This window comes from Toxorhynchites rutilus, chromosome 3, assembly GCF_029784135.1.
Source record: "Toxorhynchites rutilus septentrionalis strain SRP chromosome 3, ASM2978413v1, whole genome shotgun sequence".
In the NCBI taxonomy this organism is placed as follows: Eukaryota; Metazoa; Arthropoda; class Insecta; order Diptera; family Culicidae; genus Toxorhynchites; species Toxorhynchites rutilus.
Window position 1 is genome coordinate 255,626,007 of NC_073746.1, and position 26,441 is coordinate 255,652,447.

The window sequence follows — 26,441 nt, forward strand, 5'->3', positions numbered from 1 at the left end:
TGGGGTAGGAGTGTTGATATTGTTGCAAAGAATACAAAATAAGTGATAAGCCTTGGTTTTCGCTTGATAGTCATCTGATTTATTGGATTCTCAAAAGATGTCTAATTAACATCTTCATATGTTACGATATTATCGCAGAATAGATTTAATTTTATTAACTTGTTTGGCCAATCATTATTTATTTCGGTTTAAAAACAAATTCATGAGTAACGATGAGCATTAGAGTGTGAATGAAAATGGTCATCTCAAATATACGAGTGGAATTTCCGGAAAATATTCCCTCGACAAAATATACTATACAACATTTCAGCTCAATCGGACTTTATTTATTATTGTCACAAAGGGGCCAAAGTTTGAGTCTTCCGAGGGAAGTGCATGAAATCGGATTTTGAAAAAATGGTGATGCCAAATGTCTTCAAATTGCATAGATGGTCGAGATCTACTGTCATCTCGATTTTATTGCCAGCTAATTCCCAAAATTCGATTTTCGATAATATCCCGTGGATGATTTTACGGTTATCAAAAAATTGAAACTTTTGCGGGTGTGCGACACTAGTAAATAAAGCCCGATTGAGCTGAAATTTTGCTAAAGTGCATAATATGCCACAAAGTAAAAATTAAAAAATCAACATTTTTCTCTAAAATATTTTTACGTAATTCTCGCAGCACGAATTGTCTTTTCAATGGCAATCCGTTTTCCTTACCCCAAGTAATAACTTTTTCGCTTCTACATAAGCTGTTCCATTTGGAACCCAATTTTCGGACTTTCATCTCCATCAACCTGATTTTGTTCCAATACTGATGAAGCTTTCGAACCCTCGGCAGTAGAAAACGAATCATCGTAGAAATATGCGTTTTTGGATGCAAAAACAGGAAGTGGGTTATATCTATGGTATAACCGCAAGGGTGACGTAGGACTATCGTTGATTTAGAGATCATTTGTATGAAGTTGAATCTGAATTCATTCTGAATGAATGAATATTTGGAGAACTTCGAAAACGAGAGCGTTACGTTGGAGGCTCAAGGTTTTATGCATCCAATATTGGATACGGAAATATCCTACTGATGGGGAAGAATAATCTTCAGAAGCTATCCTGTTGATTGCGATTGATTGAAAAATCACAAAACCTAATGTATTTGGTCACAGTGTTACATGGATAGAAAACATTAAAATAAACTCTTTCATATGAATGTAATTTTAAATTCCCAGAGGAACTGGCAGATTATTTTCAGTAACGATTAGATATTTCCACATTTTCCTCGATACTGGAAGCCCTCCAGTGGTTTATGCTAACTCGATAACCATCTGTTAATAGCACTTGATTGAAACATATTTGGTCACAGTGTTACATGGATAGAAAACATTCAAATAAACTCTTTCACATGAATGTATTTTTAAATTCCTAGAGGAACTGGCAGATTATTTTCCGGATCTTTCTCGATCCAAACGGAAAGAATTCCGTGCGTGTATGTGTGTGTGTGTAGCGGCTGCTTCGAGATCTTCCCGGGGAACCGTTTGTAGCATCACTCTCCTCCTGATGGATTCCCTTCTGGCCTAAGGTGCACAAACAGGCTCTTGGTGACACCGTTCATCCGCGCTTTCATGATAAATGAAGAGCTTCACCACAACAGCGACAACATGCTCCAATCGCTGTTCAATTAGAACTGAGTGGATTTCCGAGCGGCGCTCGCTTATATACCGATTGGTGATTTCAATAGCCTATTTTGAAAGCAAATTTAAGACTATTGAAACAAGTTTTTGGATCAGAAAGTAACAAGTATAGAACGCGTAGACATTTTATCTTTCGAATGAAGTGTTTATCATACCATTTCGTTCAGTTGTTTAGGAGCTATTAACACTCAAAATCTCGGTCTCCGGCGTAACGCTTTCGTTTTCGAAACTTTGATTTTACACCCCGGTATAGAAATGAAAGACGTAGTCCTACGTCAAAAAAATGTTGACTTTACCATCGTCGATCAGAGCTTCAAACTCCACATCCTCGCTCTGTACGGTTTTGTCTTGGTCAATCAATTTCTGCAGAATCGAAAAGTTTGCGCTCTTTTACAACCGACAATTTCCGACATTTTCCATGATTTGTCAATGGAATAAGCCGATACCCAGTCTTCAGAAATCCTACGCTGTGTTGCGCTCGAATTCATTTTTCATCAGCGTGCGCAGAAAACAAACTTCATTCTTGGCACGAAGCGCACCGAACTCAAAACAAGTGAGCCCAAAATTCAGCACGGTGCAGAATTCACATACTAAATCCCCCCTCATTCTATACCCACACACACACATAAAATTCTAGCGCCCGTTTTGTCTTCGCTTGTTCTAAGCTAAGCAACAGCGGGAGTTTCAATCGAGCGGCCGTCGGATGTGGACGTGTGTTTCTTGTGCTCCGCGTATTTCGTTTGCGAGTTCTTGTGTTTTCACTGTGTTGAGCAGGAGGCAGCATACTGAAAAATATGTGCGCGTTAGTGCTGTGTTGATTATTTTATTTTGAATGGGCAAAAAATAGTGCATGTGATTTCGAAACCGTTACATTTTTCAATTCTTCGAAGATGTTTTTGAGATGGTTTGGTGAAGTTTTCTGGGAAGCCATTTTTATACCGCGTTTGTGGTAGTGAAGAGATCGTTTTGTTGCATTTTCAATTCGTCGCATGTTCGGTTCCGTATTATAGTGCGCTCTCTCTCAGGCACGGGCATACTTCATCATGACGAACGGTTTGTTTGCCCTCGTCTAAGGGTGGGTTTAGACTAGTGATATATTCATGTGAAGAAATATGATGAGATTTATAGAAATCGCATCAACCGTTTACACTAGCGTGAACTTCTATAATGAATATATTCATATTTTCGGTGAATTTATTCACCTGAAGTAGAACTGCATCCAACTTTAGTGATTTCTCACCAGTGAGAAATTCACAAGCGTTTACATATGCTAAATTTATTCAAGTTATATATACCTCGAATAAGTGTATCATATTTATTCTCACCCGTTTACACCTATTTTCACGTGAATAAATCCATCTATAGCTATAGATCTCCCTAATGTAAACCCGCCATAATACATCGAGTGCGGAGTTATTATGTCGTAGTGAGTTTATCACAATTGAAGGAATCACCGACACGGATGGGCTGAACATGCAGCAGTGCCAGCTAAGTTTTCTTTCACCATACACACATACAGCTTTTTTCATACTAAATTGTATCCATTTCTAAAGAGTTGGAATGTTGATTTATTTAGATCGGATGCTACAGAAGATTACGTTGACTTCTCCCTGCTCGCTGATGGTGCGATTGCTAACGTGTTTTTTCAACTCACCGATATAGCAATCTCGGTGTCGGTGCTATTCCGGAAACGATTGTTGAGTCGATCCCGGAGATCAAAGTTCTAAGCAAAACATATAAATATAACAATCTAAAAACCCAAAAATTAGAAATCTGAAATTCTAAAAATCTAAACATCCAAAAATCTAAATCGAAAGATCTAAAAATCCAGAAATCTCAAAAAATCTAAAAATTTAAAAATCTAAAATATAGTAATCTGAAAATACAAATATCTAAAAATTTAAAAATCTAAAAATCCAAAAATCCGAAGGTCTAAAAATCTGAAAATATAATAATATAATAATCTAATAATCTAAAAATCCAAATATCCGAATATCTAGAAATCAAAATTGAAAAAATGAAAAAATCAAAAACTCTAAAAATCTAAAAATGTCAAAATATCTAAAAATCTAGAAATCTAGAAATCTAAAAATCTAGAAACATAGAAATCAAATAATCAAAAAATCTAAAATCCAAATATTCAAAAATCTAGATATAAAAATATAAAAATGTAGAGATCTAAAACTTTAATAAACATATTCTTTTTCCACAGCTATCAACGTGACGGCAATTGGAAGGCTGAAGTTCATTTATAACAATTAGTATCATATTTTCTAGTGATAGTAATAGTAATACAGTCAACTCTCCCAAACTCGATGATCTGTAGCTCGATATTTTCCGTAGCTCGATGGATTTCATGGCACCTTCGATTGATTTTACAAGCATTCTCCACTCCATAACTCGATACCTCCCTAACTCGACGGTCCCTCGGATATCGAGCTAGAGAGAGTTGACTGTAGTAATAGTAATAGTAATAGTAATATTAATATTAATAGTAATAGTAATAGTAATAGTAATAGTAATAGTAATACAGGTAAACTTCGATATAACGTACATTTCACTTTCAAAATTGTACGTTGTATCGAATATCGAAGCATAATAAAGTACTCACAAACATAGTCTATAATACATTATTGTGTTGCTATTTTAGTAAAGTTAACGAATAACTTCAATCAGAAGACGAAGCCAGCCTTTCTCATGATGTTTCCCTTCTTAGTGTTGATTAAAGCTTGATTCATTTAGAAACCAGAATCACAAAATCAGCTGTATTTCGGGATTGATTGAAGGTACAAAACTGGGTATCGGCTTATTCCATTGACAAATCATGGAAAATGTCGGAAATTGTACGTTATATCGAAGTAAAATGTACGTTATATCGAGGGTACGTTATAACAAGGGTACGTTATATCGAAGTTTCCCTGTAGTAATAGTAATAGTAATAGTAATAGCAATAGTAATAATAATAGCAATAGTAATAAAAACATGCGCCAATAACACCGGCTGAGTGTATCCTATGGCTCACCTCCCCTACTAATACATTCCTAAATTCCCGAGACATTTATGAGAGGTCGTAGAGTTATCTGCATCTCTCTTAAGTAAATGTCGAACTAACATTCCTTCCCTTTCCTTAGCAGTTGCAAGGACGTGGCCAGGACAATTCTTAACTGTTGGAGAAAGCATGCCTTCATCTAAGAGATATTACCAATCATCAGCAACGGATGAGGGCTAGTTTTTGACTTAACAGTTCTGAATTCGTACCACCTACGATATTGTGCAACTTGCTCAATGCTAATGCTAATGCTAATGCTAATGCTTGTTCTAAGCTAAGCAACAGCGCACCCTCATACAATCCGCATCAACAGAGAAAGCAACGCAGAAAGACTAGATTCGAGCTCGGTTTAAAATTGGGAATATAAGCCGGTGTATGGATACGGTGCAGTGAGGATGTTCGAACTCAAAAGCGAACCGTGTTGACAACAGAACATTTGAACTTTGTTTCGGTGTGCGTTGATTCGAGAGTTCAACTGGGTGCAAAAAAAAGTGTTGCACATCAGAACTGCGTTCAATTCCGAAGACTGCCGATACCTCGTTCCAAGCCTCGGTTACCCAAACATAGCATCCCTTATGTTGATTCGCTTAATCATGTCATCGAACTCTCCTTGGCGTCCAAGAAACTCACGCATGAGCTTCTGTTTGTAGTTGGACTTGACCATTTGAATAATATTCTAGTCCATGGGCTCTAAGCGATGATTTTTTTTGACGTGGGACTACGTCTAACCGGAGTATATGGGGGGTGAAATGAAAACCTAAACACGGAACATGCAGGATAAAATGAAAGATTCCGAATGCTTCTAACTCGAACATTTCTTACTGGATCGGAAAGATGTTGGCATCAATTGATAGGGAATATTTCTACGCTTCTATCGTACTTAGATGAACAATTGAATAACTGTAAAATGTTAAACGTTATCTAAACGCCCTAACTGTCTCATTTTGATTGGCCCGATCTACGGTTTCCCTAACACAGCCATTAAAACCAAGCAGCCTTGGGAAAATCGGCATCGCAAATACATGAAAGTAAATTCCCTAACACAGACTTCAAAACCAAGCAGCGTTGGAGAGATCAGCATTGCAAATATATGAAAGTCGGGGGTATTTTTGTTCCGACTGAAATGTATTTCCCTAACACAGACTTCAAAAACATGGAGCTTAGGGAAATTGGCATTGCAAATACATGTTAGTCGAGGGTGTTTTTGTGCCGACTGAAATGTGTTTCGCTAACACAGACCTCAAATCCGAGGAGTGTGGGGAAATTGGCATTCCAAATACATGTAAGTCGGGGACATTTTTGTTCCGACTGAAATGTGTTTCCCTAACACAGACTTCCAATCCATGGAGCGTGGGGAAATCGGCATTGCAAATACATGAATGTCGGGGGTATTTTTGTTTCAACTGAAATGTGTTTCCCCAAAACCGACTTTAGAACCAAGGTGTCTGAGGAAATTGGCATTGCAAATTCATGCAAGTTGAGGGCATTTTTGTACCGACTGAAATGTGTTTGCTTAACACAGACTTCAAAACCAAGATGTCTGGGGAAATCGGCTCAGCAAATAAATGCAAACTGCGGGTACTTTTGTACTCGCTTGCCTTTGTGCAAACTAGAATATGTTTCCTTTAATACGGTCTTCCGGGGGTACTTCTACACTTGCATGTTTTTTTGCACTCCTAAAAGTGTTTTCCTAACACGGATTACAAAAGTGGGTACGAACACCACGCTTTGGCCCGGCTATTCAAGATTGCATTGAAGGATATGCTTTCATATCCTCTGCTCACTGAATTCCTACGCATACCATTTGATGATTGGGCAAGATGTTGATAACCTATTGGTGCGATGACGCCTGTGGATTAAACAATATGCGTTCGACGTATATGTCAAAATCGAAACTGAGTGCCTGAAGTTCATCAAATCAAGCAAATTCGCGGTTCGAGAAATACGTACACTTGAGAGATGCAAACTTCAGAAGGAAACGTAAAATAAAATAATCGTTTGATAATTCTTCCGTTCACATGTTTTGTCCTAAGCGTCATACCAAACGTAAAAGGACGGTCATTAAATTTACTTGTAACGAATGCATGAATTGATCTTATATGGAATAATACAATCTTTTTACTCACATGGCAAATATATTGAATTCAATTGAATTCGGGAATTGTTCTATTCAATCAAAAATTTAATCAATACAAACAAATGATTGCTACGCTAAGATAGTCCCACGTCAACCTTGCGGTTATATCATAGATAAAACCCACCCATTTTTTTTTCGATTTTCAAAGCCCCTCTCCACCCCCCATCCCCCCTTGGGGCGCCTGACAATTTCTGGCTACGACACTGCAATATACAAATGAATCAGTGCAAATTATAGTTATTTTACGTTTACCGTGAGATTTTATTTTAATTTTTTTATGATTCGATTATCCGGAAAATTCGATTATCCGGAGTGAAAACAAAATCAACATTCCGGATAATTGAGTCCGACCTGTATTGAAATTTGAACGAAATTCTTGGATGTGCGACTTTATTCGTTCCATTTTTTTGGATGAAAAACACATTTATTTTAATAAAAGAATTAATCAATACATCATTCAAATTATTCAACATCGCTAGCTACTCTTTTTTCCCGTCTTTCTGGCAATTTACGGATTCGGTCACAAAAGAACCGTTCATCTTTTGAAGCCAAGAATGGATCCAGTGAATTTTTGATACCCTGTTCTGCAGTAAAGCGTATTCCACTCAAAGCGTTCTGCATCGATCGACAGTTGATGTCGGAACGGGCAAGGTCTGGGCTATATGGCGGGTGAATCAGAATTTCCCGTCCGCTATTTTCCAAATAGTTTTTAACTCGAATATCAACATTAGGCCGAGCGTTGTCATGATGGAATATTATCAACTCGTGTCTGGTCGCATAATCTGGACGTTTTTTGCCAATAATTCGTTTTAAACGGATCCATTTTTGCTTATTGAAGTATCTATTGGTCGTTTGACCAGGTTTTAGTAGCCCATAGTGGATCCCATCGAATACGGAGCTTTACTTTGGCACCATGGAGGATCGGTTTCGGCGTTGATGTTCCTGGTTGGCCGGGCTTTACATACGTTCTTTTGCGTTTTGAATTGTCGTAGTAAATCCATTTTTCTTCCTCGTTAACGATTGCAAAATCATCAAAATCAATCAATCAAAATCATCAATTCGTATGGAACAGAGTTTCCCTACTTTTGGGTGTATTGTGCGGCTTTGAGTCGTTTAGAAATAACTTGTCGAGCTACTCCCAATGATTCTACACGCACGGTTTGCGTTCGACATCTTTCTGTCTTCTTTAGTAAATCAACATTTTCAACGCAATAAAAATCGAACTCGGTGTGCAAAACTCTAAAACTAGTAGACAATATTTGGTTGACAGATGTTGACACTTCACAATTCAGCAAAAATCAACTGTCGACTACTTATAGCACCTTGAGCCATCTTGTGGAAACGGAACGAATTAGGTTGGATACAAAATAAAAGTTGAAAAAATGAAAATTAATAATGAAGGAAAATAAAAACTGAATATTTAGGAGAATAAAATACTTAAGAAAGTTGAAAATTTGAAATTAACTCCTTACCCTTTGACAGATTGGGTCACGAATCGAATGATTTCATAACTCTGCTGAGCGTCCTAGAACCCTATGCTATGCAACTGTACAACGAGTGAGACTCGATGTTATTGGTGAAGAGGTTTACTATTAAATTGTAGAATAATATTTTCCTTATGAAATACGCAAGCATTCATTTAGAATTCTTTTGGCCTTCGATAGTTAACCCTCTACAACCTAACCCCGCTATTAGACGGACTTCATAGATTTTTTTTAAATATTCAGACACTATTTTCAATGTTCACTCACACTAGCATGTCTTCAACATACTTTCATCTATCATACACACATATTGGTTTTATGCTGGTAGGTTTTTGCTATTAGTATTTTATGTTGAAAGTCTATAATTCGTGATAAAAGAGAAAAAAAATCGATTTCGGTCGCGCACTCCAAACAAAAAACAAATACACTTTTTGAACATTGCATTGGTGGAAAAATTGTTCGTAAAGTTTATTTTGATTATTATTTTACGCTCGACACTAAGTTTTTTTTATTATGGTAACAGAAAATTAAAGCTTTTTGGTAAAAACCATAACCCGTCTTGAGGCGGTTTTGGACAGTTGAGCGAAAAAAATCCGACTCCTGTTGAAGAGTATCGTACTAAAAATTAACATCGAATATAGCTGTTTGGCAGTAATGAAGTCTATTTTTATGTTTTTTGATAGATTTGTTTTTCAGACATATCGGAGAGGAAATTGCTGATCGATCGGCAGGTCGAAGGGCCGGAGATATTGTCGTTCCTGAGTCGGACCTTTTGTATGGCGATCCTGACCTTGAGCAGTTCAAACTTGTTTTTTTTTTAAATATTTTGTCGATGGGATTTTATAACACATTGCGGCTCAGGCCAATTTTTGCGCCAAGTAGAGAAACATAATGAGGGCGAACTCGAAATTATTGCCACACATTCAACAGGGCATAACTTTTTTACCATTGGGTAAAAATCAACCAAATTTTGCACACTTTCTCATTGATGTGTTTTTCGATTCAACGAAAATGGAGGTGAACCAACGCGAGTCGAGAGAACAAATTCTTTCCAAACACCTGGAATTTCCTGACCTGTCGCACCGGCAGTTGGGAAAAATGTTGAACATTCACGATTCAACCGTCTCCAGAATGTTGAAGCGGTTCCAGGAGCGGTTGACGTTGGACCACGGCAAAGGAGCTGGAAGAAAACCGGGACTTGAGAACAAAAATACGGAGGGAAATGTGAAGCGGCAAAGCAAATCCCAACGTCTCAAGCCGTGATTTGGCTAAAAAAATCGGCATGTCGCAGAGCTACGTCCAGAATGCAAAGAAGAGAGCTGGACTACATACATACAAGGTATAGAACTTCCCAAACCGCGATGAGCGGCAACAATCGACGGCTAAATCTCGGGCACGGAAGCTCTACGAGAAGATGCTGACAAAATATGGCTGCTGTGTGATGGACGACGAAACGTATATAAAAGCCGATTTTAAGCAAATTCCCGGGTTGGAGTTTTTCACCGGCAAGAGCAAGTTCGATGTGGACGACAAATTTAAGAAGAAGAAAATGTCGAATTTCGCCTCCAAATATCTCGTTTGGCAGGCCATCTGCTCTTGCGGACTGAGGAGTGAGCCTTTCGTGACAAAGGGCACAGTAAATCTACAAATCTGAGTGCCTCGAGAAGCGCCTTTTGCCGTTCTTGCAGCAGCACGACGAAGCTCCGCTATTTTGGCCAGATTTGGCATCATGCCACTATTCTAAAAGTGTCCTGGAGTGGTATGAGGCCAATTCTATCCATTTTGTTCCAAAGGACATGAACCCGCCAAACTGTCCGGGGCCGCGCCCGGTGGAGCAGTACTGGGCAATAATGAAGCGGGAACTTCGGAAGAGCAAGAAGACAGTCAAAGACGAGAAGGACATGTTAAGAAAATGGAAAAAACTAAGAAACTGGTACCGGATGACACTGTAAAGACTTTGATGGAGGGCATCAAGCAAAAATGCGTTCAATTTTACACTCAATGCTCCATCGATTAACTTTTCTTTTGATTTTTGAAGTAAATATATGTATAAAACTACCCTAAAATTTTGGTTTGATTCTAAACATTATAAGAAAATTGACATGGCATTTTCGGTGTCGCAATAATTTCGTGTTCGCCCTTTAGTTTTTCCACAGCAGCGCAGGAAATTAGAAATTTTTTGGAGTCCTCATTCAAATGTTCATTTACCGATATCCAGATTTGAAATCGTGCTGGAGTGAATATGCATTCCCACCGATTAAATACACAATGTTTATACCACACATGGGGTTCCTATATTGCATATTGTTGAATATGAGAATCCATAGAATAACATTCTTTCGAGGTTTACGGTGGATCCGATTTCAGGACAAAGCAGATGTACTTTTTGGACGGTATTATATTCGAATCAAAACAAAAAAGAATATGAATCGCTTGTTGAATCTTTCACTCGATAAAACTATGGTGAACTCATATATTTTGTCCAAACGACTACACAAGGCAGATCTATCCTTCGACGTGTACCACCTACCAAACTTTCGAACTAAGGTTCTAAAACACTATCAAGCCCCGACGTTTTGCAAACATCCTGGTCGCCCACGTATGATCACCACAAAGAAACCATCCACTCTGAAGCGAGCGTATGTTCCACCCTCTGATATCAGGCATGATAAAATGGATAATTTTCCAGACATACTTCCACGTTCCGAAAAGAGGACTTGCAAAAACCCGGGATGCACATCGGAAACGCAAGTCAAATACCTTAAATGCGACATAAATTTTTACATTGAGCCAAATCAGAATTGTTTTTATGTTTTGACGTAGGACTACGTCTTTCATTTCTATACCGGGGTGTAAAATCAAAGTTTCGAAAACGAAAGCGTTACGCCGGAGACCGAGATTTTGAGCGTCAATAGCTCCAAAACAACTGAACGAAATGGTATGATAAACACTTCATTCGAAAGATAAAATGTCTACGCGTCATATACTTGTTACTTACTGATTCAAAAACTTGTTTCAATAGCCTTAAAATTGCTTTCAAAACAGGCTATTGAAATCACCAATCGGTATATAAGCGAGCGCCGCTCGGAGATTCACTCAGTTATAATTGAACAGCGATTGAGGTACCATCGCAGGAATGAGTGGATGTTTCCCTAACACGGACTTCTAAACCAAGGAGCCTGGGGAAATCGCCATTGCAAAATGGATATAAGCAGCGGGTACTTTTGTACTCGTTTGCGCTATTGCAAATCGGAATGTTTCCCTAACACAGACTTCTAAACCATGGAGCCAAGGGAAGTCGGCATTGCAAAATAGATTCAAGCAGCGGACACTTTCGTACTCGTTTGCACTTTTGCAAATCGGAATGTTTCCCTAACACAAACTTGAAAACCATGGATCCAAGGGAAATTGGCATTTCAAAATAGATACAAGCAGCGGGTACTTTTGTATTCGTTTGCGTTTCTGCAAATCGGAATGTTTCCCTAACACAGACTTCAAAACCATGGAGTCTGGGGAAATCGACATTGCAAAATGGATACAAGCAGCGGGTACTTTTGAACTCGTTTGCGTTTCTGCAAATCGGATTGTTCCCCAACACAGACTTCAAAACCATGGAGCCTGGGGAAATCGGCATTGCAAAATGGATACAAGCAGCGGGTGCTTTTGTACTCGTTTGCGCTTTTGCAAATCGGAATATTTCCCCAACACCGACTTCAAAACCATGAAGCCAAGGGAAATCGGCATTTCAAAATAGATACAAGCAGCGGGTACTTTTGTACTCGTTTGCGTTTCTGCAAATCGGATTGTTCCCCAACACAGACTTCAAAAAGCCTGGGGAAATCGGCATTGCAAAATAGATGCGAGCAGCGGATACTTTCGTTCTCGTTTGCACTTTTGCAAATCGGAATGTTTCCTTAACACACACTTCAAAACCATGGAGCCAAGGGAAATCGGCATTGCAAAATGGATACAAGCAGCGGGTGCTTTTGTACTCGTTTGCGCTTTTGCAAATCGGAGTATTTCCCCAACACAGACTTCAAAACCATGGAGCCAAGGGAAATCGGCATTTCAAAATAGATACAAGCAGCGGGTACTTTTGTACTCGTTTGCGTTTCTGCAAATCGGATTGTTCCCCAACACAGACTTCAAAAAGCCTGGGGAAATTGGCATTTCAAAATAGATGCGAGCAGCGGATACTTTCGTTCTCGTTTGCACTTTTGCAAATCGGAATGTTTCCTTAACACACACTTCAAAACCATGGAGCCAAGGGAAATCGGCATTTCAAAATAGATACAAGCAGTGGGTATTTTTGTACTCGTTTGCGTTTTTGCAAATCGGAATGCTTCCCTAACACAGACTTTAAAACCATGGAGCCTTGGGAAATTGGCATTGCAAATGAGATGCAAGCTGCGAGTACATAAACACATTTTTCCAACACAGATTCAGAAACCAAAAAGTTTGGAAAACCGGCATTCCAAATCTCGGCAGTACTTTTTATACCCCCATGCATTTTTACACTCCGGAATGCGTTTTGCTAACACGGTCTACAAAAGCGGGTAGAAATACAACGCTTTGGTTCGGTTACTCAGGACTGCATGCCTCTTCATGTCGCCAGCTCACTGAACTTCTTCGCATACCGTTAGATGATTAGGCAAAATGTTGATAACTATTTGCGGCGATAACCACTACTATAATACATGAATTTAATAGGGATTTGTTTGCAATTGAATTCGTAAATTGTTTCATTCATTCACTAGTTTAATCAATAATTTACCCAATGAGGAACATTCGAAGTGCGATTATTACTAATTGAAAAAACACAAATGATTACCAACGGCAGTCCTACGTCAACCTTGCGGTTATATCATAGGTTATATCATAGGGCCGTTTTGCATCATAATTTTCAAAAACCTTTTTTTTCGATCAGATACACAACCCCGTCTTAAGGCGGATTATTGGTTTTGTGGTACAAATAAAAAATCCGTAACCTCAAAAAATTGTCATTATGTTTTTCGATTTTCTCAACAAAAATATGATCTACTATAGTTTTTTCACGCAAATAAAAAATGTGGGCTGTAGAGGGTTAATATGTTAAAATTGATTCGAAGATACTTAAAATCAACATGCAACAAATATCGAAACGCAATCCTGCGTCAACTATGCGGTCATGTCCCGGACATAAACCTTCAACTTTTTCTTTGTTATCATTTTTATCATATCTCTTTTTTCTATTTTTTTTCATTTATTTACAGTAACTTATTAAAATTTTCCAGAATTTCTTGAACAATTCAACATACATGCTTGACTCCAAATAAATGGTTGAAACTACTTCGACTATCAAATGTTAGCCTACGAAAAGAATATCGTGAAATTTCCTAAAGCTTTTGGTTCTTCGACGAGATAACTGCTGCTTCGAAAGAGAGACGCGAAGTTTATCAGCACGTTAGGATTAAATATACTAAATTGCAGTTTTGCTTGCTCCCTAAATGAATAATACCATCAAGGTATCAAACCGATGTTTTTTCCTCCACAACTTGAAGTTTTAATGTTTTATTGATAATGCCTGAACTAAACATTGTTTCATATCTCCATGCATATGATCAATAATTCCAGATATAAACTTGTATAGACTTGCCCATATGTGTGGAATAAATTTCTTCACAATGATATTTTCGAATAATTGTAATTTTACTTCTGAACTCTATTGTAATAACTTAACAAATGAAAACTTACGTGCTTTCGCATGCCACTGCACCTCGGTTGGCCCTGCGTACATCATTGGCGAGGGGAAGATAGCGAGAATGGTGTGCTCCCGCTTCAGCACTCCGGAATCTAGCACGGCCTGGTGTTGTGCCATTCTCACCGGTAGCGGCACATCGTCGTCCTTGGTCCAACCGCCCAACGGATGCAGCAGCAAGACGGGATTTTTGAAGCCCCGCTCCAACAGCTGAAGTCTGCAGTCGCTCATCAATAGTGCATGTCCGTTGTGAATCGGATTTCGCAGCTGAAAAGCAAATATTGCATCCGCCTCGATTTCTTGGAACTTTTTCCTCAGCTCGTTGGGAGTTAGACGATAGCTATCCAAACCATCGTCCCAGTAAATTTTTTCTATCACCTCCACGTCTCCCCCTACTAAATACTGACCGGATTCCATTATCATTTTAATATACGGATGATTGGCATTGTTTGTGCCAAACTGCCTGGCGCATCGCTCCTCTTTTCTCTGATAAAAGAACTCAGGCTTCCTCAAGATCGCAACTATACGACCCTGATATGATAACGATAGGGCACTGACGCCGTCTAGTTTATTCTTATCGTCTTCGCTAACCGATAATACTATGGGAATGGATTGATTCTCGCGCATAGTTTCGTCTTCATTCAGCATGCAGTTGAAATGCAGTGTCTGCAGATATTCTTTCTCGCGCATAAATCCTTTCAACGGATGAGCCCACCCTTCGGCTAATACTTGCAACCACTGCAACTCGGTCGTTGTCATCGATATTGAAGGCAATGTTTTTGCTTCCGCTTGGACAGCTTCTTTCAAATGTTCTGGCACGAACAGCTCTGGAATGGGTTCATCATCCTTGATGAACTTTGGGATGATGTTCTCATCTTCAAGCAGCTTAATCAGCCTATAAGTTGATTGTCTGACGGTTAATCCCTCAGTCGAAACCGATAGATCAGGGTGCTCCGGTGCCTCATAAGCTTGCGTTACGCCCGTGAAACCTTGAATTGTTCCCTTGCGGGCCTTCTTGTACAAACCTTTCACATCACGTAATTCGCACACCTCCAGAGGAGTATCCACATAGATTTCGAAGAACTTCAAATCGGCATCTTTATGAATTCGTCTTGCCATCTCACGATCCTCCGCAAACGGTGAGACAAAGCTGCAAATTGCGACGACGCCGCTATCGGCAAACAGTTTCGCCACTTCAGCCACCCGCCGAATGTTCTCTTCGCGGTCCACTTGGGTAAAGCCAAGGTTTTTGTTCAGACCGGTCCTTATGTTATCACCATCGAGGCCATACGCGGGGATTCCTTTCGAAACTAGGTATGCCTCCAACTCGAACGCAATTGAAGTCTTTCCAGCACCGCTCAATCCTGTCAACCAAACTGTGCATCCTCGGAAGCCCCGACACAGGCCTAAATTTTGCCCCCGGACCTCGCGCGTTACATTATGCTTCTGTTCGGTGACGTTCGTTGCGACTTGCAGGCACTGTTGGGAAGAGATAGGCAAGTATTTTTAGAAAAGTTTGTCAACTTAGGTGCAGAGCATTTGTGTACGGTTGAATCACACGTAAGCGTTGTTGATTTAATACGTTGTCAAATATATATAATAGTGTTGATAGATCAAACATCAAATCGCCTGTGGCGGCAGCAAATGTCTAGAAGAAGAGATGCAAACTAGCAATCAGCACACAAATCTCGTATATTGGGCCTTATTATAGAAATGCAGACTTTTTTTCAACCGATGGATTGGTCGGGTTGGGTTGCTAGTGCGCACACCGAGCCAACCAAACAGACTGTCGGGTTGGTCAAGAGTGCGCACTGTCGGTCGAATATTCTCGTGATTCTCACGGCACGTATGTCGGATGCCAAAATTGAGAGCAAATTGAACTATTGGCCGATAAACAATCGTCGTATGTGCGTAGATCGATACTAGCCAGTACTGATTAAACGGATGGACGATAGTTGACCGAATAGTTTGAATAGTTTGAATAAAATCGGGAAGCATATCAAACTTTTTTTTATCGGCCGGTACTGAATCGGTGTAGTGTGCGCATATGTATATCACTTCATACTGATTAAGTCGTCCGATCAATCTATCGGCCGACAAAAGTCTTTAGTCTGCGGGGGCTCTTATAGATACCGAGCAAGTCGATAGCATCGACCGAGCGAAAGCTATCGATGCAAGTGTCATAATTTGTCGAGTCGTTTGGTTTGCTTGTTGCATATCGTCAGCGAAATATTATGTTTTGGTTTGCATCCCTGATATTTTCCTTTGGGAATCATTTCAGAAACGCTTAAATATATACAATTCTTCTTGTATGGCACTAACGTTCCCAGTGGGACTTTTGCCTTTTCGACGTAGGTATTACTTGCGTAATTTTCATTAGTAGTACTCATTTAAGATTTCTATGCCGAATAACACGCCTTGATTGTATTCTGGAGTGACATGCTCTAGAATACGCGTGACCTCAGTCCAAGTCGGAAGAAATTTCGTTGACGAAAAATCCGCCGGCCAGAACGGGAATCGAACCAGAACCCCCGGCATGATAATGTGTGACGCTAACAGCTCGGCCACGGTAACACAATATATGCGATTGCAATACATGAAATTGGAGTTCGGTAAGAGATTATCTCGATTTCCAAAATTCAAAATTTTGCTCGGTGTATATAAAAGAGCCCATTGTTTCCACGACCACAGTGTTTGGATATCTGTCAACATTGAATGATACACAATGTGCCATGCAAGTAACCATTCACTAATATATAACCTAACATGAATGGATGATTTAAATGCTTGACCGAATGACAGTTTTCACTTTTGTTGCACCAAATGAATATACGAAGCGAGGAACAAAGCCTGTTGATTGCATATCCGAGCCGTATCGAACATCGCACACCACTTTCGATGCCTGTATAGAAGTTTGAGCCGCATATATCGTCCCGTTCTAGCTATAGCGAGTAAACGAATTCCATGCCAACTCGTCTTAGGAGTTGGCAGCACCATCTTAGATAGCAGCGAAACTTTGTGGGTATGAGCATATGGGTCTTTTAAGCAGTTTTGCATACTTAAAATATTCAAAAAAGAAGAAAAAGGGCCAAAAATTTATTCTTGTTTTTTTACAAAAAATTCTAACTCAAAAACAATAATAACTACAAATTCGGGTCAAAGGATGAAATGCAGAAAATTGTTTAAATTTGCATAAAAAAATACAAAAAAAAATTCACTGAAAAAAAATATTTTATAAAATAAAACCCATTTTTCTAGAAAAATTATTTTTTTAAATTCTTAAGAAAATATATAGGGTTGGGGAAACAGAAATGTCGTATTTCTGATCGAAATATGACGCTTTATTTAACATACTTAAAATCATCAAATTTAAGTCAAATATGCGCCGTTTTGATCGCAAACTTGTTGCCATTTAGAAGGCAACTTCATTATTCCCCCCTTATAAAATCCCCCCTTCTTTATTTGCAAAAAACTCAGACAGCCAGTTTTCGCAAGCCTCTTTTGAGGCCAACTTAGTATCACCAAGAGCGTTTCACATGAACCGGAAGAGATGATAATCACTTGGAGCCTGATCCGGACTATACGGTGGATGCAATAGGACATCCCATCCGAGCTCCCGTAGCTTCTGGCGGGTCATCAAAGATGTGTGAGGCCGAGCGTTGTCCTGGTGGAAAACAAAACCATTCCTATTGATCATTTCTGGCCGCTTCTGGTCAATAGCCTGCTTCAAACGGTCAAGCTGCTCACAGTAGAGAACCGAGTTGAGGGTCTGGCCATAGTTGAGCAGCTCATAGTGGATGACGTCAATCCGGGCTTGGCGATAGTTTGGGCCGGCTCACCGCGCTTCGACCACGACTTTTTTCGCTTTAAGGTGTCGTACGTGATCCACTTTTCATCACCAGTCACCATCTTCTTCAAAAGTGGGTCGAGTTCGTTCCGTTTCAGCAGTGCATCGCTGGCGTGGATTCGGTCTAAAAGATTTTTTTGGGTCAACTCGTGTGGCACCCATACATCCAGCTTTTTTTGGAATCGAATCTTCTGCAAATGGTTCCAAACGGTTTTATGGTCTATACCCAGTTCCTGGCCAATCGAGCGAGTGCTCACATGCCGGTCTACTTGGATGATTTCAACTATTTTATCGGTTTCCACGACGATTGACCTACCAGTACGGGGTGTATCTCCGACAGCCACTACACCAGAACGAAACCGATCAAACCAACTCTGTGCTGTGCGAATCGTTACAGTATCGGGTCCGTAAACTACACGAATTTTTTCGGCCGCCTTTTTTGCATTTTTACCTCGCAGGTAGTAAAAACGTAAAATATGGCGAATTTCTTGCTTGGTGGACTCCATCTTTCACGCGCTATAACTTGAGACTGAAAAGGACAACACTGTCAAAACGACACTTGTAGCACAGATTGTCGTCTTTAAATAGCCGTATAGTATGACCCGATGCGATAAGTACAACACAAGATATGTTTAAGTGTTGCCATATATTGACAATATACGACATTTCTTTTCCCCCAACCCAATATATGAATAGTTCTTATAATTTCCAACAAGTCGTCTATACATCGGAAGATGGGAAATTTAACAGGGAGAAAGAAAATTTGAACAATTTCCTACATTTCGTCCTTTGACTCGAATTTTGTAGGTATTATAGTTTTTGAGTTATAATTTTTATTAAAATTAAGAAAAATTTTTGGCTCTTTTTAAAAAGTAGTCTATTTTTTTAATATTTCAAGTATGCAAAGTTGCTTAAAAGACCCATGCACTTACACCCACAACGCTTCGCTGCTATCTGAGATGATCGTCAATAACAACTGGCATAAGTGCGTTGCAGTCGATGGGGTGAACTTTGAAGGGGACAATTGGGATATTGATGTAAAATTTTGTATTTTTCTTTTCCTAAATAAATTCCGGGATCTATTTATTCAAGGTGGTATTACCCGAGATGTCGGATTCAGTCTTGACTTTCCGGAACCACAATAGCTTAAAACTTCGAGGAAAAAAACGAGCAAAACTGTTTCAAAAAGCCAAACGCTATCAAAAGCTTGCATACCGACTACTGGGACTGTCAAATGGTGTGTCCATTTTTTAATGCTTTCTATGTTTTACTTAACATTCAAAGCACATTGTCTGCTTGTTGCCTGCACATACTTCCCGTACGACTAAACCGCACAAGTTCCCGATTGGTCTTTGATTCGACCAGTCTAGAATCTGAATCCCTTGTCAGCCTTCAACATCGAGCTTAACCACTTGAACCATAGCTCATTTGATTTTGTAGCGAAGATATTAAATAGGTGCTGGGTACTTAATTTCTTTCCTTCAGTATGAATATTAACTAAAATCATATCAGTTTTGAAGCCGGGGAAAGATCCTTCTGTCCCTAAAATTTTGGGCAAATAAAATAAACCTTTTTATCTGTTCTGAACAAAATAAACGTCAATTGATAACAGAGTTCTTCGCAAATGGTATCATTATTAAGTGCACGCATCAATTTATAAATTGAATTAATGTAACAAATAGCTAATGATAGCTATTAGAACAAGTACTAAAATTGAATAGAGCGTGACGGATTTGTTTAGTTACCCACATTAAAATACCAAGAATAGGCTTTCCTGAAAACATGAATCTAAAACAAATTTTTGGCTATTTGTTTATTTATTTGGCCACCATTTGTACGACGAACCCACTATGCAGTCTGTTCCCCTGACTTTAATTGGGAACATGCACACAAAAAAAAATTCACGTATAAAGTTTCATTCTATTCAGAGAATGTTTACTTTGCACGGGAGAAAACCAAGGATTATTTAATTGCAAAATGTACATGAACTCACAGCCTCTGAGTTCATGCAATCTTTGCAATTCGAACTAAATCAAGTTAGTTTCTGTGAAAAAGTATTCTATAAAGGAATATTTTAGGATGAATAATTTTTTTCCGTGCATGAAAAGAAATGAAGAGCAATGAATACTGCGACAACGGGTGGTATCTTTTGTACATGATGTGTTTGAATAATAAACACCATGTTTGTTTATGATGTGAAGAACGCGTGTGATTTAAACATGTTTGTGTTTGTGAATCATTGGACGTGTTTGGGATAAACATTGAACACTATCGAAAAGTATGTTCGTGTTTAAACAAAAACATGGAATATGAACATCGCGCGCACATTTGTAAGTGTTTTAGATATGTATATGCACACATTGCATCGATTTAGCTGGGTTGGTATTTGCACTATCCTAAACCGTACAAAACCGTACTATAGGCCGGCAGTAGAATCACAAGGGGATTAGCTTGCGATTCAATGTTTTGCTTGTATTCGAATTATATTCCGCTGTTATTCTGGTTGCTCCTTTTGGTTGGAACCATTCGAGAAGCACAAATTGGACCAATCAAAACGAGGCACATAGCGCGTTTGAATAATGCTTGACATCTCACAGTTATTCAATTGTTTATCTCGAGTAAAATAAAATGTTATTCATTGTGATAGATGCGTAGAAATATTTCCTATCAATTGATGCAAATATCTTTGCGATCTATTAAGAAATGCTCGAATTATATGCATTCGAAACCTTTCAAACCTTATTCAGTGTCTAGATTTCCGTTTTACCCTCTATATCTTCCGGTTAAACGGCGTCCTACGCCAAAATAAAAAAAAACGGGTCTAATATTCTGGTAGCAAAACTACCGATTTTGACGGAATTGTTGTTTCATTGATGTAAAAATAAGAAAATACCATAACTGCATGCTCGAGCCAAACATATTTTTTACATTGCATACAGTTGTAGCGTGTTTTCGGGTCTTTTTTCGAAGAGAAGAATTTATAACGAGTTTCTAGATAGTTACCATGATAAAGGTTCTGAAATCTGACATTAGTTTTCATATTTCTAATATTCTTTGTCTCTGTGTTCTTGGTAAACAAAAACTTAATGTCTGTTTTTATGGGGCTTTGAAAGATAATATAAAAGGATTTCTAGGAACTACTTGTGACTTGTTTTCTTGTCGATATCGTTCAGCCTATTTATTATAAAAAAATATCCCCGAAACTGTAACTGTAAAAAATAACCGTAAGTTACCATAAGTTCATAGTTCACAGTTTACAATTCTCCCGTAAGTGCAATTCTTTCACAAGTGTGTATATGTGTGACGATTGTATTTAACGAATAACTACACGAAAGTCAAACACTTGTATTTTGCTTTTGCACGTAAGTCAAACGTTTGTATTTTGCTTTAGCACGTATGAATCTAACGACGAATATATATGAGGGGCTCAGAATGCAAGGGGTGTAAGTGACTTGATCGATTTCTCTTCATCATCTTTTTATTTAGTTAATAACTCAACTGCAAAAACGTTCCAATTCAAGTTTGCTATAGAATTCAATAGATGAGGTTCTGACCTACCTTCCACATTGTGAAAAACAGTTGGGAATGTGTTTGCTGCGAAGTTATGACCAAAAGAGAGAGTCGATGTAGAGAAATCGATCAAATCACTTACACTCCTTTCATTCTAAGCCCCTCATATCAATCCGTTCAATCCAGTGAAAAAAAGGACTAAAATCAAACAAGAATATTCCGGTAATGATCTTATGCATTATATTCAATAAATATTCCACGTCACTAACATTAATTTATACATTTCATTGAACTCTATTCTAAAATAGGAAAAAAAAGTCGCTTATCCAAAAAAGTTACTCCTATACTCGCGTAGGTGTCTCAGACCCAAAGTGGTAAAAAGTGACACACGTCCCCTTAGTACCAACGCATACGATACGCTAAACGATGACCTACGACGAATGAAGAAGCTAGAAAGAATCGCAAAGTCGAAGTATTGATGTTTTCTGAGAAATGAACGAATCATTGATTTATCCGTCTCACAAACCTATGCGCGAGTATAGGAGGATTAAAAAGAATTCGTCCAGCTAATTTTTGTACATTTCTAGAAAAAGCAAGAATACACTTGTTGCAGGTGAGACCATCTTCATGTTTTCATATAACGAATAGAGTATAGTTTTTTGTGTTTTTTTAGAGATGTTGTTTTGATTTTGTGGCACCGTCTTGTTGAAACCACATATCATTGATGCTGGGATCTTTCAGTTCTGGCCACTGGGCACTGAACTATGGACAGTCTGCCGGCTGGGACGATTATTGCGACCGAAAATTGGAGTAAGCGCTCTTAAAGTTGCAACCGCCAACTCCGAAATTCGGTAGTAAGTTGTAATAATTATTAAGTGTTGCTCGGATGACCCTCTAGTACGATAATCTCAAAAGCAAAACGGTATTTAGATGGATCGTACTATGGACCCTTGAAACCTATAGGCATTAGATTGGAAATTGGTTGTAGGTAACGGCAAACTAGTTACGGAATTGAATAATATATACATGCTAAATGTGCTTTGCGAACAAAAATTGAGGATGTCTAGCAGAACAACAACGAGCTTCGACTCAAATTACAAAACGATAAATGTTTACGATACTTTTCCAGCAATAAAATGATCCTATTGCAATCAAGAATCAAACCCCCATATGTGTCGAACCCCGATTTTAGGCCATGAAGGCGCCCATCTGTTACGTATCAACTATCAGAGGCGAGCTACATTACACCGTACGTACAGTGAACAATGCGAAATGCATTTGATACGGTAAACGTTAACGAATATGGCTACATGTGGCGTTAAACTCTTTCATTTGAACCATTACCTCACTTGTTTCTCCATTGCAATCTTTATGCTTGTTACAGCGCAATTTAACCACCTGCCCATTACCGTTCCCCTCGTAATTAGAGTTGTTCAAAACAATATTGTTGTTTGAATTTGCAATTTTTCTCCGCTTGACGAACATATTGAATATATAGAACAAAAACCGAGGCGAACTCAACGCGCACTTCTTGTAACACAAATTTCACAAACTGCTGCCTGTGGTTTATATGAAACTAGCCAATCATGCTCCCTCCACAGAAATGATCCTTCAGATTCTGTGTTACGAGCTTCGACACTTATGAGACGGAAAAAGCGCGATAAACAAAAACTCTCACTTTTATCACTGTCGCTGATTTCTTCCGCACTTCCAACGTTCGCACAAATGGAGAGAAAAAATAGTTGATAATCTACAACTCAGCTTTTAACCGGGAGAAGATGACTTCCGCGAATGCGACAAAGTTCACTCCGTGTCAGCCCTTATATGCTCCACGACGGAAATTATTGAGAGAATGGCAAGCATCCGATGATGAAAGCCGGAATTTGCATAACGAATCGAGATTATTAGTGGATTTTAAAACGCGACACCAAACGGAACACAACGGACGCTCGGAAGGTAAGGAGCGCGCCCATATACTTTCTAAATGAAGGCTCTCGAACGACTAACGTAAGTCATGCGGTTTCAAGATGGTTTTATTAATCGCGCTTTACTACTCTCGCTCGCCGTGCCCTAGCTCTAATGTCTCAATCGAAGCAATATCTGAGCATAAAGGCACAATGCTCCCCGTGTCGGACAGAGTTTAGTGATTGACGGTAGATTGTGTGAATATTAGCTAGATGTAATAAAACCCGAAAAATAATCATCAAAACATTCCTCAGAATGAAACAGTTTCCAGCAAATACAAGTTTATTATAGTAGGTACATATTATTGTTACTGGCTGTTGCGGAAAAACCTACATTCGGGTTTCCCGAGTGCATTTTGCATGTATTATTACTGCGCCTAATACCCGAATGAAATTCCTAAATTCCTAACAAAAATATCCAAGAAAGTGTCCCTGAGATTGTAACGCGTTTCTTTCATGATTGGTCAGTAACGTAGTAAGCAATTCAGTGGAAGCATACAAGCAAAACCAACAAGTATTTTGAACGATATGACAATGTGACAATGAAATACTGATACCGACTGGTACAATAGCTTCAATCAATTTGAAACATGAAGATAGGGAAATACACAGCGAGTACGTGTATCGCAGAGCTCATTTGAATTTCATTCATGACTGATTCCACCAAAAATAACCTAAGGTATTTGAAATGAGTTACATTTTTCTAAAGAGCTCATGCATTTTGAAGGGTGCAACGGTCAAAAAATGGTCATACATGATTAAGTACATATAAGTTATGTAAGTATATAAATTATCAATCTTTATACCCTTTTGATAGTTAATATCCACAAAACACAGGATAATTATTTGATTAGGCCTCCAATTTTCCATATACGAACATCATCATCAAACTTTGTACCGTAGATTTATCCACCTTATTTGATGCCGAACGTCAATTGGTTTGCAACGGTTTCTCATTCCCAAATATTCTTTCTTAGTTTGCTGCCTCCAATGTTTTTCAATTTGTTTTTGTCCTTTTTGGAGAGCTCGGAAAATTTTTATTCTTGGGTACGATTTGCACGTTGTTGGCGTTGTACCATCCTTGAACCATTTTCCGTAGTGACAGGAAGATGATCAAAAAACACACCGTTTTCTATGGAACTTATTCTGGTAGCCGTGTATATGGAGTTCCTCCCGTGGCCGAGCGATTAGTGCCACACATATCATGCCGAGGATTCGTGTTCGTGGAGATGGGGGAATACGGACATGTTAACACTTTGACGTCCGCACGGTTCGTAAAAAAATATGCGCTTGGCGCCGGCAGCGCTAACTCGGATTACTTGGCTTGTCGCCGCCCGTTCTTGACATTATCGGGAAATTTTAAATTATTGAGTTTTACTAATCTTATCGTTAGTTTTCATAAATTCTCAACCCTGTTCCCCTGCTTTCATGAAATTTCGAAGATATACATACGTAAATATTACTGTCCATATTCTCCCCACTATATGTCCATGCGGATAATCAAAAGTGTTCTACTTTTCGGTCTGTTTAAATTTGAATAAAAACATTCGGCCGATTATCACGAAAAACAGTATATTGAAATGCAAGAAACTGCATTTAAGTTTGGTAAAACATGAGTTTCGAAAGATATAATAAAAGTTCTTCTTAATACAGGGAAACTTCGATATAACGTACCCTCGTTATAACGTACCTCGATATAACGTCACTCGATATAACGTACATTTTACCTCGATATAACGTACACATTTCCAAAGGGTAAAGGACAATTTTTTTCAATATTTTTTTTCTGAACAATGATTTATCTGTATTGTGATGCTAAAACAAGTTCTGTACCTTAAATCAATCCCGAAATATAGCTGGTTTTGTGATTCCGGATTCTAAATGAATCAAGCTTTAATCAATAGTACGAAGGGAAACATCATGAGAAAGGCTGACTTCGTCTTCTGATTGAAGTTATTCATTAACTGTACTAAAACAACAACACAATAATGTATTATAGACTACGTTTGTGAGTACTTTATTATGCTTCGATATAACGTACAATTCGATACAACGTACAATTTTGAAAATGAAATGTACGTTATATCGAAGTTTACCTGTATGTCCCCACTTCTTTTGTTTTTCCCCACCTTCCCTACTTATAAAAACATTAAACTTGATAGTGTGTGTAAGTTATTGTTACTTAAACAAAACCCCAACAGAATGCAAACGATACTAAAGTGCTATCACTGAGATACTAAAGTGCGGCCACTGAGATACTATGCGCACGTAACCACTGTGGTGTCGCCGGCAGTCAGGCGCTAGTTTGCGTGCGTAACCACTGTGGTGTCGCCGGACGCCAAAGTGTTAAGAAGAACTTCAAATATATCTTCGGGAACTCATGTTTTTCCAAACTTAAATGCAGTTCCTTGCAAATCAATATATTGTTTTTCGAATTATTCGGTCAAATGTTTCACAAAAAAAAAGGGTTTTTCAATATTTTTCAATAAAATTAAAACAGACTGGAGAGTAGAACATTTTTTACGATGCAGGTAATATTTATGGACATATAGAGTCGATTTGGCCACTTGAGTGATTTTACCAATACGACGTAGGAATAATTTGAATTTTACCAGTGCGCGAGCAAAATTTCAAAATTTTCAATCCCCGTTCATCCTGCTTCAACGCCGTTTTGAAAATGAAATAGAAAAATATCAAAGCAACAACAAAATACAGACAATAAACCCTATTATGGAAATCGAGTCGATAAGAATTTTGCTCGTTAGCTCTATTTTACTATTATAGATACCGAGCAAGTCGATAGCTTCGACCAAGTGAAAGCTATCGATGCAAAAGTCATAATTTTTCGAGTTATTTAGTTTGCTTGTTGCATATCTTAAGAGAGTAGTTTTATTCTGGTTTGCGTCCCTGATATTTTCCTTTGGAAAACGTTTCACAAACGCTCAAATACATGCAATTTGCAAGACATGAAGTTTAAAATACGAAATTTTGATCGGTGTGTTAGTGATTGTATCGACGTTTCGATTCGAGTAGGACTACGT

The 26,441-nt window shown here is 38.5% G+C and overlaps 1 protein-coding gene across 2 annotated transcripts in view; it reads right to left on the reverse strand.

Moving 5' to 3' along the window:
* Positions 1 to 26,441, reverse strand: part of LOC129775546 (bifunctional 3'-phosphoadenosine 5'-phosphosulfate synthase) — a 45,078-nt gene that overhangs the window by 6,983 nt on the left and 11,654 nt on the right. The window contains exons 1-2 of one of the 2 annotated variants that reach the window (XM_055780399.1): positions 22,781 to 23,431; positions 14,076 to 15,558 (exon numbers count right to left, since the gene is read on the reverse strand). In XM_055780399.1, the coding sequence (XP_055636374.1) occupies positions 14,076 to 15,558; positions 22,781 to 22,921 (1,624 nt within the window). In that variant the 5' untranslated portion in view covers positions 22,922 to 23,431. Of the gene's footprint in view, positions 1 to 14,075; positions 15,559 to 22,780; positions 23,432 to 26,441 lie in introns of those variants that run through there. The other variant, XM_055780400.1, reaches the window with a different exon arrangement.